A 13,187-nucleotide genomic window follows, 5' to 3' on the forward strand; every position below is an offset into this window, starting at 1 on the left:
GCTATTCTCCTGCCTCAGCCTCCCGAGTAGCTGAGATTAAGGTGCACGCAATAGGACAGACTTTCTGTGTTGAATTGCAAGGGTTGTTAGTAGGATTTGTTGAGACATTAGGCAAGTTAAATCTTGAGAAGAGCCCATCCTCTGAGCAGAAAGAATGCCATTCCTGAGAACATTCTCAATGAAAGGTCCATGAAAGAGATAGGACTCAGAAGAGAAAGAATTAAATGATAATATTCTTTCAGGGATTATCCCATTCTTCCAGATTGCATTACTTCTTTTCCAGTGAGCTTCATAGGTTCTTCGGTATGTATCATTTTGAACTAAAATGAAGGCATCTAATTAGGCTGAAGGATGAGAACTTCCTATTGCAAAGAAAGGTATGTTTCTATTGCAAAGAAAGGTATGTTTGTGATCAGAAGTGTTTGTGATGTCATGGGGGCAGAGTATAAAGCATGTGGGGCCTTGAGGGGACGGTATCCCTAATTACCTGGATAGAGACATGGAACTAATGTTAGTAGTAACGCTGTTCCTCTGGCTGGATTATTCCTCTCTGTACACATAGGTATGCATATAATAGAGATAATATAAATTTATAACCACATATATGTACGTATATGTGGAAAAGGGAATATATTTCATATGGACCAAAGAAAAACATTTTGCCAAACTGTCATTATTGATTAAATAATTCAGCATGAAGCCAGCAGGCAGATATCCACAAAACTTAACACTACACTTGCTTTTGAAAAACAAAAAAAGGTTTTAAATGTAATCGCTCGAAGGATGTTTTTTAATATTAACCCACACCAACCTGCTTCCTTTGGCTTGAGAATAATACACTTGAAAAAAATCTGTTGTGCCTTGAAAAGAAGAGTAAAACTTGCTATCTTCTAACTCCATTTAACACTACATTTGATTCCTTTTTATATAACGATAACTTGATCCTACTCAAAATACTTGGCACCTTTAGTGACAGAGTGGAATGTAAGAACACTTTAACAGATTTGAATGTGAGTAAACTCCAGTAGTTCTGAAATGAAGAGGTAGAGTTTTCAGTTCCTTATTCAGAGTTCACAGAAGATAAGAATACTGGGATTAACACAATAGACTCCCCTTCATTACACCTGGCTGAATAAAGCGATTATCTGTCTATCAAGACTAGCAACTTGTGCAACAGCATTAAGAAAGAGTGGATGGATAGGTGGATAAACGCTATTCCATTGGAAAGCGGTGCTGATATATGAGGTAATCCTTTGAGTTTAACTTGTAAAAACTGTTTTATTTTGGAGTTTATATCATGTTACCCTTGCAGCTTAGAGGGAAATGATTTTTCAAAATATTGTTGACTGCATTTTTCAGTTCTTTACCCATCTGAATTTTATTAGGGGGGTTATTTCAAAGACGTCTCTTGTTTAATCATGTTTAAACAATCTGTTTAAGACCTGTTGTGTAGATATAAACACAATAGTCCTTTAATGTCGTAAAACAGACTTCTGACAGACATAGCACGTAACAGACATGCATCCATTATTGCTTAAGCTGCTGTTCCTTCCATGCCTGACCTGAGAGGGTAACCACAGAGCTCAGCTGAAAGCGTTCACTGGTTAGAAGACACTGACATGTGCCTATGCACTGTATTAATGTCTAGCAAGCAGAGAATTGCAGAGCAGCATACAATTGAAAAGGTCTTAGACTAGATTAAAACTAAGTACCTTAAATCTGTTTTAATGGCTGTGTTTACATCTCCTTCTTCTTCATTCCTTTAAAAAAAGTAATCAGGTTTTGCAGGCGTTAAGAAAACCACCTCTTCTTGCCAGCTGGACTAGGTCCAGTTTAAGCAAGAAATTCTCCGCCTCCTTTTTTCTGTCTTTTTCTTTTTTCTTCCTCTGTGATCTTCTCTGCCATTCAGCACAGCAAGACCAGGCTGTGGGAGTTGGCTGACTTTTTCTTTGGTTATTACTTTTTAACATTTTCTTCCTGTTACAGAAATGAGAAAATTGAGAATGATGTTCTGCTGCAGCAGCAGTGAATGTCAAGAGAGGAGCCCTTTGCCTTTTTAATTACATCTGTGTAGTGTTTCTTTTTGCTTAAAACACTCTGTCTCTCTGTTTCTCTGTCTCTGTCTCACTCTCTGTCTCACATAAAATATGCACAAAACCTTAATAATGAAAGAGAAACAGAAAGGATCACATGCTAAGGAAATTGAGCCAGGATCCAGGAATTGCGTGACAGTCTGTTTGTAGGCTAGTTGTCACTGCACTCTTTGAAGAATAATGCCATCCATGTTTAGCTGGATTGGCAAATAAACAGTGATGCTTTTTGTTCAACTACGAAAACTGCTATTTCCATTGCTAAAAATGTTACCGCTAAAAAAATCTTTGCATCTCTCAGTAGGGTCTCTATAAGTGCTCGAAACACAAAGAACTGTGGTATGTGTGAACATGTTACAGAAAAAGAAGGCAAAGAAAATGTTTTTGGAACTAAAACACTCAAGTTTTACTAAGTTTTGGAAGTAAAGTGTAGACATAGAGAAAGTTTTTTTGTTCATTTCCCATAAAGTCAAGGGAGAGATAAAGATTCACATGGTCCAGGATGGTGTGAATGTTCAGTTGTAATTAGTAGGAGAACAAGTGATAAAACGGAGTCAGAGAGACTGGGCATAATGTAATAACATCTTTGAAGTAAGCTTCTGCACTTTTTCTTAATGTGTCCTTTTGGTCTCTTTGCTCCACGTTTTCTTCTTTCCCTCAGTGGCAGCCTGGTATAGGAAAAAGGAGGCTCAGGCAGTTTAGGGGACTGCCTCCCAGTGTCACTGCCTAGTTCCATGACTTCAAAGCTAGTCTCGGTATTTTTCTGGGCATTAATTATTTCTCTAAAACGAAGAACCCAGTCTGATGAAATCTATATTCTCTTACAACTCTGAAAAATCCTAATTCATATAATTTTACTTTGAATTGGAGTAAGGCGGGATGGAAGCATCCCTTGGAAACAACAGGCAGACAAATTTGAGTAGTAGGTCTGAAATGAGAAGATACCAGTAGAGTTGTAATAAAGAAGCATAGTAGGTTAGAGGTGTATTAGGACATGGGAGAGGATCTACGGCGAAGTTAGCCGGATTCCCGGTTAGCTCTTTTTTTCCTGCCTGCAAAAAGTATTACTTCTCGTCTTGTATATTTCCATGATGCTTTCATCCAATCTTTTTAAAAAAATTTTTAATCCTTTTTTGCTTCCTACCTCCTATGAAGTTTCTTTTTCTTCAGACGTCTCAAGTTTTTTTAGTCCATTATCTGAAGAAAAGGGATTATACTGTAAGCACGTGTTTATTATAATTTATTTCCTGAAGTGTGACTGATATTGGCATAGCCTGATAACTGTCCTTTCTCCCAGACACTGTATGCTTTGATTGTTGTGATTTGCCACAGCCTAAAACCTAAAAGTTATAAAGGAACTTGCATTTATAGACATTCAAATTAACATCGTACAATTCTTTTATTTATTTATGAATTTATTCAAAGATCTCGAATTCTTCAATCCTTAGAAGCCTAAATTTTGAAAGGAGCAGGCCTTCACTTCTCTCTCACACACATCTAATTGTATTTAAAAATGACTACATATGAGATTGAGATAGTGAACTTTATGTCACTGGTCTAAATGGGTGCCTTTTAGTATTAAAAGAAATCAAACTCAGCTTTTAACATTTTTTCTATGAAATGGAGTCCCTAGAATATTTCTATGGAGTCTATGGCTTAACCATGTAATTATGTCTCTTGAGTAGATTATATTTTTCTTCCCATAATTATGTTTCACCCAAGAGACTGGAAAGGCTTCAGACCTGTCTTGGGTGAAATTGTTCTTCCTCTCTTCTCTCTTGATAAACGCCGAATCCTACGTGCCTGACTCTGTTTAAGAGCTGAAAGGGGACTCTTGAAGATATGTGGTAGTGATTATGATTTTTTTCCTTTAGAAATTGGTTTATGTATTAAGAAGGGCCCTTAGAGAGAAGCTCTGTTAGCTCATTTTTGAAATGCCATCAGAGAAGAATCTTCTGGAAGCAGATTTGTTTATGATCTGTGGTCCTGTGTCTGAAGCCACACACTAACATTGTTCTAGGGCTGTCTCTACTCACGAGCTATCCTGTATCATATTGCATGGCTATTAATTTCCAGCGGCTCAAAGGGCTAGAGGCCTTAAACATGAAGACAGTTTCTTAGCCCATTTCATTATTCTAGTCCAGAAATAGTTTCTGACCTGAATCAGACAGTGCACTCTTAGGGAAAAAGATGACTCAGCAGCCTTTCCCAGCAAAGATTATAGACTCATCAATTTTACTGTGGGAAATGTTTCCCAATAACCAGCTTTTTTTTTTTTTTTTCTGTCTTCTTTGTCTTTACTGGACAAAAGTACAGATAATTTTAAATTTATCCATGTTCTTATTTTTAAATTCAGCAATCATTTGTTGTGTGACTTCTCTGTACCTAGGCTCCAAGTTTGTGCTAGACATAAAATGTGACACCCATCCTTAAGGGGCTCTCAGTCAAGTCTAGGAAAATCTAAAATATTAGGGTTTGAAATTTTGTATAAATATTTTATGTCAATTCATAGTAAGTGAATGCTTACTGGATGCCTACTGCACATAAGCATAACCACATGTAGTAGGCAAAACATAGTTGTCGCTGCTGTCAGCTTGCTGGGATATAAATCAGAGGGATCATCAAGGCTCTCGAGACAGGAAACACCAGAACAATGTGATGACCAAGTTGAGCTTGGAAGGGATTTTGCCAAACGGAGTTGATGCGGAGAGGGTGTTCCAAGTGGAGGGGACAGCTTGAGCAAAGGCACAGGGTGTATTTGGACTGTCGATAGACCAGTGTGAGTAGAGCACAAGCTGGGAGCAGTACAGTTGTAGCCATTGGAAATGAGAGTGACAACGCATATTGCGACCATATTTACCAGGTCCTTGTTTGCTGGGCTCAGGGGGCTCTATTTAATTCAATAGACAATGGAAGACAATTGAAAGGTTTTGAGCAGGTAAGTGACATGAATGTTAGGATTTGGGGGCAGAAAGAATTTCAGAAATTATGGAAACTAACTCTTCATTTTTTGGTAGATGAGGAAACTAAGACCAACAGGGTTCCATTTTGGTGCCCTTCCAAATATGCCGGGCTGCTCCTCTGCTGTATTAGCCACAGGCCAGAGGTTAGGAGGGTTCTAGTAGAGGCCCATTCCTGAAGAAACTGTAGAAATGGGCTGGAGTGGATGATGGGGGTCTAGGAAAGGAGGTGACAAAGACATGCCTAAGCTGGATTTTGAGTCTGAGAGACTAGAAAATGATGATGATGAAAATAAGGAAATCAGAAGAGAAGCTGGTTGGGATGGTTTGAGGAGGAAGGGAGGGGCAAAGGGCTTAATTAAACATTACAAGAGTATAGGTCTTTGATTTCTAGACATTCACAAACCACCAGTGAAATGTAGTCATCTGAACGTAAACAGAGGAGCAGACTTTCACTTTTCTCCATAGTATCTTCATTTTTACATGTATGTAGGAATGCAGAAAATCAAAGTTTTTAAATCTAGAGCCTCAATAGTTATAATAAAGTATGTGGATGAGAACTTTGCGTGGCTTTCCTAAGAATGTACTTGAGTCTGGGTAATCTTCCTTGTGCTATTGCTTTTGCTGGAAACCATCGACTGAACTCCCTAAGATACAGTAAGGCTCATCCTTAGAAGTAGAAATGCAACAATTACATGTGGAATGCAATCATGACTTTAAAATTAGTCAACCTGTTCCCTAACGCCTCCCTACAAACACACTCCTTCATGTAGCACTTTTAGGATAGATTAGAAGTGAAGGATCTCATTATTTTTTTCCAAAACTGCTGTGGAATAGCAGCTCTGTGGACATATAACCAATTTTCTCTGAGAAATAGTAATTCTGATGCAAGTCCTCTCCTCTCTTCCTTTTTACTCCAGGGATCATTGTCACAACATTCTGAAACTGTTACATCCTGTGGCTTGAGCCCTAGAGTATTGGAGCAGACTTTATTCAATCACATACTTGGTGACAGCAAAATTAGCTCATGTCTCCCCAGTCACCCCTCTCTTCCAGTGAAGTCTGAATGCATGGTGGATGAGGCTCATGGACTGCCAAAGTATGGTTTTATTCATTAAGAGAGCTGTCTTTTTCCTTTCTTTTCTTTCTTTCTTTTTTTTTTTTTTTTCTTTTTTGAGACGGAGTTTCGCACTTGTTGCCCAGTTTCTCACTTGTTGCAGTGGCTTGATCTCGGCTCACTGCAATCTCTGCCTCCTGGGTTCAAGCGATTCTCCTTCCTCAGCCTCCCGAGTAGCTGGGATTACAGGCATGTGCCATCACGCCTGGCTAATTTCATATTTTTAGTAGAAACGGGGTTTCTCCATATTGGTCAGGCTGGTCTCGAACTCCCGACCTCAGGTGATCTGCTCGCCTCGGCCTCCCAAAGTGTTGGGATTACAGGTGTGAGCCACTGTGCCTGACTGAGAGCTGTCTTTAAAGGGCAGATTCCCATAGGTACGGCATAGCTTAGAAGAATTAATGTATAGTAGTAAGACTAGAGTTATAAAGTGGTTTGAAGAATGGTGTGCATCTGTTTAGATTGATATCACACACATATATAGATAAGTGTATATATATGTGTGCCTGGATATGTATGTGTGTGTGTGTGTGTGTGTATATATATATATATATATATATATATATATATATATACATATTTAGCATCATCTTATCTCACAAGATATTTATTATCAGGTTTTCATCATTTTTCTTCCAGCTAACTTTCCTTGTTTCTTCTCTGCTTATCAAAATCCTAGTCAACCTTCAAGGACAGGCATCATGATTTTGTCAGTGAGGTTTCCTCTTTCCCCTTAGTCAAAATCAATTGCTCCCCTGCACTTCCTATAATACTTCAATACTTTTTAAATTTTTTATTATGAAAAATTTCGAACATAAAAATAGAGATTATATTGAATACAATACTATCTACCCATCACCTTTTATTTATTTTTTGGCATATTTCCTCACCTACTATTTTGCCCAAATATTGTAAAGCAAATGCTGGATGCCATGATATTTAACCCCTAACTATATGTTAGCCCTTCTAAATAAGAAGGACATTTTTCTACATAATCACAGAAAGTACCACTTCCTTAATATTTAAAAACAGTTCATATTCAGATTTTCTCAATTGATCCGCAATCATGGCATTTTAGTGATTGCCCTCACCACAGCCTCTCTTCAGTTATATTTAATTGCTTTCTTCCCCACTAGACTGTGAACTCCTTGAGGGCAAGGATATTATCTTATATATTTTTCTATCCTCTCCTCCTCACAATACCTAGTGAGGCTTGCATGTAGTAGATAACCAGTACACATTAGCTGCACTAACTGACCCAAATATGGACATGGTACTGATTCCTTATTGATGCTCTATTACAGATCTTCTTTTAAACTTTATTTTATTTAAAAAGTATGTTTTCATGATACTTAGGATACAGGTAGATACCTAGGGAATTTTTAAAATCAAGTTAAAATACTACTCCAAAAAGATGAGCTGCCAAACATCATGCCCTAGTGATCAGCAAAATGATTCTGCTGTGCCATATTAGGGTAGACTGGGCATCACGTGGCACACTCTTCATGAAAAGTGCCTTGTTTTTTGTAAGTGCATTTTGACATTCTTCAGGGTGCGCTGACTGGTGCAGTGCATCAGGTTGTGGATATAATACAGAGAATGTAAGTTTCTGGCTGGGGAGCCACGTAGCTCTCCGAAGTTGTTAAATGTTTCTCAATCAACTTTCATAAAAATGGGCGAAAAGGGGCACATCACACAGAGTCAAGTTTACTTTCATAGTTCACAGACCACATTTTCAGAGTCTTCGTGTGCCAGTTTCAGATGTGTGATTTTTGAAAGCAGAAGTTTTAATGGTAGTACTACTAACTTTCATTGTGGGTAGGGCACAATGGGGTGATTCGCTAGACTATGACTTAGGGACTTAACTGTTTCTCATTTGTCTTTGCTCTAAGGATGTGTGAATGCTGTGACCTTTTGATTATGCTTTCTTCTTGTGCCCCTGAATTTATTGCAACAAAAGTCATATTCAGCTAAACACACTCAACTTTTTGAAAGAAATCTTTTCTGGAAACCACTTTTTTGTTTTTAATTTTAAATTGATTTTTGATCATGATTTCCCCTGAATGACTGCTGCTGAACTATTATGAGCTGAAATAAGCTGGTTGGCAATGGGAGAGAAAACAGCCCCAGACCAGCAATCAGGAAAACTGAGTCTGGTCCTGCCAGTAACTATATGACTTTGGGTAAGGCATGTCCCCTCTCAGGGACTCAGGGTCCTCATCCATGAAAGAAGCATGTTACTCTAAACTTTAGAGTCTAAATGATTTCTATTGCCCTTTCATCTCTCTGATTCCCAGTGACTTTCAACAATGCTTAAGAATTACAGTGAAAGCGAATAGGGTTTTCCAAAAAGAAAGCATATTTTCACTTAAATGAATGTCCTTCAGTAAAATTTTGTAGGAAGCACTAATAAGGGCTTGTCTCTAGAGAAAGGTTTTGCCCACTAGATTAACTAGATTGTCAAACAAGAAGAACTTTTTTGGGGAAAGAATATGATATATATAATATGATGTCCTGGACCAGAAAATTTTCTTTCACTCAAGGAATTTATCTAAAAGAGGAGAATATTCATTCATTCACTTATTGCATAAATATTTACTGAGCACCCACTGTGTAGCAGGCACTGAACTAGGTTGTGAGATTATAGCTGTAAACAAGACAGAGGGCTCATTCTCATGAGACTTACAGTCTTACAGGAGAGACAAAAATAAATACACAAGATAATTATAGATTGTGGTGACTGCCATAAAATAAAGAGAGGGTGTGTTCAAGAGGGTGGGAACCTATTTTGGTTATGGGAGGCAGACAAGGCCTCTCATAGGAGGTGGTGTTCATTCTGAGGTCTAAGGGGTAAGAAAGAGTGGGCCCTACAAGGAATCAGGGGAGAGCACTTCAGGAATATGGAAAGCTCTTGAGATGGGAAACTGAAAAGGAGACAGATTTTCAGCTGCCCAGAGAGAAATGCTAGAGTCTTAGGCCAAGGTTATATCAGTAGAAATGGAGAGAACTGAATCGATTTGAGATATAGCGTTCAGATAGAAATGACAGGACTCGGTAATGGATTGAATGTGGAGAGTGAGAGATAAGGAGAAATCAAGGAAAATGTCTAGGCTTTTGGCTTAGGAAACTGAGTGGCTAGTGTCATTTACTGAGATGGGGGACTATTAGAGAGAAATAGGATTTTTTTGGAGGGGAGAATAAAAAATTCTGTTTTGAATATACTGCATTTAAGATGGATGCCTTTGGAACATCCCAGGGAAGATGTCAAGTAGGCAGTAGAACACACAAACCTGGAACTCAAGACAGAGGTCAGGGCTCAACCAGAAAAGGGGGAGTCATTGGTATAAATAGGTAGTATTTAGTGCATGAGACTGAGATCACCTTGGGCAGTGGTTCTCAATCCTGGCTGCACATTGGATCATGTGGTGAAATCTTGAATAAAAGAGACCTTTTCCCCAGGTCCCACTATCAGAAATTCTGATTGAATTGATCTGATATGGGGCCTGGACATCCGTGTTTCAAAGCTCCCTAGGGAATTTTCTTATTCAGCAATGATGGAAGGATTCAGGGAGAAAGTTCAGCTAGAGAAGGGATCCAGGACTGAGCATTTTTACATAGAGTCTCAAGTATAATACAGGAATTTTCCATTCTTCATTACCCTCCTCCTGTTTGGAACATCTACTCGTTGGCCCTTTGGATGAGGTTTAGTCCTCACTGCACTATGACAGAGTACCCTGTCCTTGACTTAGTCAGTGTGTCCTTGGTCTTCCATGTTCTTAATTTCTGAAGGAATTGCTTGGGTGCTGGGGATTTAAGTACACCTTCTTTCAGCCCATCATTCGAGTGTTACCCTGATGTGGTTTAGTGGTAACAGGTATTTGTCATAGTTGAAGTGTGAAGAACTTGTTTGGCTTTTTCTCTTCAATGTACTTTGTTCTTCAATGTACTTCATACATTATGAAGAGTGCATTTTGTTGTGGTTGCAGTGGTGGCTGTGAAGGGGCAGATATCTACAAAGAAAAATGCGTATGTTTTTGTATGTGTGCATCTGCAGACAAATGTTTCCTGAATTATTCTAGGGTGCCTGTAGATACTTGGAAGCGCTCTTTGAAGATAATTTCCAAAAGATCATGAAGGGTTTTAAAATTTCACCTGCTTTAAAATTTTTCACACTTACCAGTCCTAGCCTAAGTCCTTTATTTTTGCCTGCAACCTCTTATTACTCCTGAAAGCACTGGGCTAAGAGAAAGTAAAAATGTACTCACACATGTACAGTCTGAGCTCACATCTCATACAGCCTCTAGGAAAACCTAAGCCTATAGAAAGCAGAGGCAAAGCTTATTAAATTTTCTTGTGACCCATGGCCCACGTAAAGTCCTAGTGTATAAAGGAACCATGCAAGATCATGTAGCCCTCCCCTCAGCCCTCAGGGAACCTGCCATTCCAAAAATATGGCCTATTAAGAAAAATAACTTCCAGGGACAATTCCGTAAGCTTTCTTGTTAATGTTTACAGCTGTATCAACACCACACCAATACTATGTGTGTGCATGTGTGTGTCTGTGTGTGAGTGTGAGGAACAGACTCCATGGATCTGTGACAAGTACTATATAATTCCGTAATTGTGAAACTAGTTAGACCCAGCAAGATGTACTGATGGAAGTTTGGTGAGTTAGGCTACAGCCATTTGTTTAGGGTAATGGGTGAATTATTAACTTTGTAATTGGATCCTTGTTGCTACTTCTGCTTATGTTGAAAGCCAGCCTTGGCACCTCACTGGGCTTAGTTCTTAGGTGTTTCACTCTATATGATCTGGATATTTTCAGTCCTCCATAGCAGCTGGAAGAGGAAGGGAAGAGAAAGCTAGAATACCAGCACTGATGGTGCCACATGATGAATGGAAAGCTCAGTCAACTTGGACGAGGGCTATATCCTCGTGAAGGCTGAGCTAGTCGGCAGCCGAGGACCATAAGCTAGTTGTTCTACCTCTGCAGGCCTCAGTCACTTCATAGGTGAACACCTTACTTGCCAGGGTCTAGGAGCTGTTTTGGGTCATCTCTAAAAGTCCTCTAGGGATCTAAAATCTATTTGTAATCTGGATACAAAACAGTAATGGTGGGGAAAACAACCATTAACAATGAATTTCTCTAGTTTTTCCTGTTCATTTTTCTCCTAGGTCTAGTCCTTCTGTTATAGCAGATGCCCAAAAACTTGCACTGGCAGGAAATAGGGTGGTGGGTGCATTTCAGTTAATGGGCCTAGTTGGAACACGTTTGGCCGTGGAGACAGCTACACTCATATTACCAAGCCTTGGCTTCCTATCTGTTTTCTTTGGGCTGGGAAGGCAATGAAAAAGGAGACAGGAAAATACATTTTGGGGCAAATAAAATAAGGAATTTGTCTTACGAAGACAGCTTATAGTTGGGAAATTCTAATGTTCAATTTAACCCTATCCTGATACATTCCTCTTGTTCTGTATTAAGTGGAAGCTAAGGCGTTTGCGCTACCCGTAGAGTAGTGAAAAACTCCCAGGCTTGAAGGCTTTTCATAAACCTTCTTCAAGGTTTCTTTCTTTTATGGATAATATTCTAATTCCCTTAGTTTCTCTTCAAGGGGCAAACTCTTAATCCCATCATCATCTTGGTGGTTCTTCCTCGAATCAGCTTCAGTTACTTAATAGTCATACTAAAATGTTGGGGCAGCACCCTAGGGCCTCACTGGCACAGAATCTGGAGGAAGGAATCCACAGTCCGTTTCTGTTTCTCTATTAGCATCGCATTTGTCCCCAATAGCACCACCCTATAGATTTACTCTACTGTGGTACACCCAGATTCAGATGCTTTTCTGTTATACTTGCACCAAGACACTAGTATGTCTTTTGTTAAGAATGATTTGATGATTTTTAAGAAGTCTTAGTATCTTGGTTTGTTTTAATTTGCGCATTTCTCTAATACCCAGAATTTCTTTAGCTTTTAGACTTGAATAAACTAGAAGAGAGATAGAAAGGCTCCCCGCCTCCGCCAAATAATGGATTGTCACAGTCACATGTTTACTTAAAGAGTGTATTTCAGCTTCTTTTCCAAAACCACAGTAGTGGATTTAAAATAAAAAAGCATTCTCTCTGATTTAACAGAGTTTATTATACACATTCCAGCTTTGGCATATCACAAAATATCCAGATTCCTCTTGAGAATTTGAGTTTCCCTGCTTACATTTCTGTTTTTTTATTTCTTAAAGGGGTTTAGGTTTGAGTTTTAATTTTCCAGAAAAGAGTCTTAGTAAAGAGTAGTTGTAACGTTAAAGAAAAGTCACTATGGTCATCGTGGAAATTTCCCTTTGACAAATGTGTTTGTCCGTGTCTCTGCTCCAGCTTTGTGACATTGTGGCTAACATGCATGGACTCTCTGAACTTTCAGAGGGGATTTCCTCCATCATGAAACAAGCAAACACCCCCAATACACATCTCTCCTGTTTTGTTTTGTTTTGTTTTGTTTTTTTTGTTTTGTTTTTTTTTACTGAGAGGGCCAGAGAAGGTGTCTAGTATCCTGCCTCTCTATTGATGCTTGACTTCAAGTTGTCCTCTGAGACCTCAGCTCTCCATTTATAAAACAGAGCTAGGAATGCTAGCCACCAGATACTGCTTATAAAGCAATTTGAAATGGAAGGCATTATGTAGACAAGTCATTATAAATATTAATATTGATAATTCCTTGGCTTAAACTCCCAGTTTGTATGTTCACATATCTATTTAGCATGGTCAATTGTTCAGCTAATTAATATGCTTTTATTTTATGATTTGCTATTTCCAGGGCACAGACAGAAGCTTGATGACTCTAAACCTAGTTTGTTCTCTGACCGCCTCAGTGATTTAGGGCGCATTCCTCATCCCAGTATGAGAGTAGGTGTCCCGCCTCAGAACCCACGGCCCTCCCTGAACTCTGCACCAAGTCCTTTTAATCCACAAGGACAGAGTCAGATTACAGGTAAGACAGACTCATAGGTTTCACTTGCATAGACGCTG

The 13,187-nt window shown here is 38.9% G+C and overlaps 1 protein-coding gene across 3 annotated transcripts in view; it reads left to right on the forward strand.

The window, feature by feature from the left end:
• RUNX2 (RUNX family transcription factor 2) overlaps positions 1-13,187 on the forward strand; it is a 223,234-nt gene that overhangs the window by 151,096 nt on the left and 58,951 nt on the right. For all 3 annotated transcript variants that reach the window (XM_001142127.6, XM_024357232.3, XM_001142454.6), the window contains exon 6: positions 12,976-13,149. In XM_001142127.6, coding sequence (XP_001142127.3) covers positions 12,976-13,149 — 174 coding nt within the window. The remainder of the gene's footprint in view (positions 1-12,975; positions 13,150-13,187) is intronic.

This window comes from Pan troglodytes, chromosome 5, assembly GCF_028858775.2.
Source record: "Pan troglodytes isolate AG18354 chromosome 5, NHGRI_mPanTro3-v2.0_pri, whole genome shotgun sequence".
NCBI lineage: Eukaryota > Metazoa > Chordata > Mammalia > Primates > Hominidae > Pan > Pan troglodytes.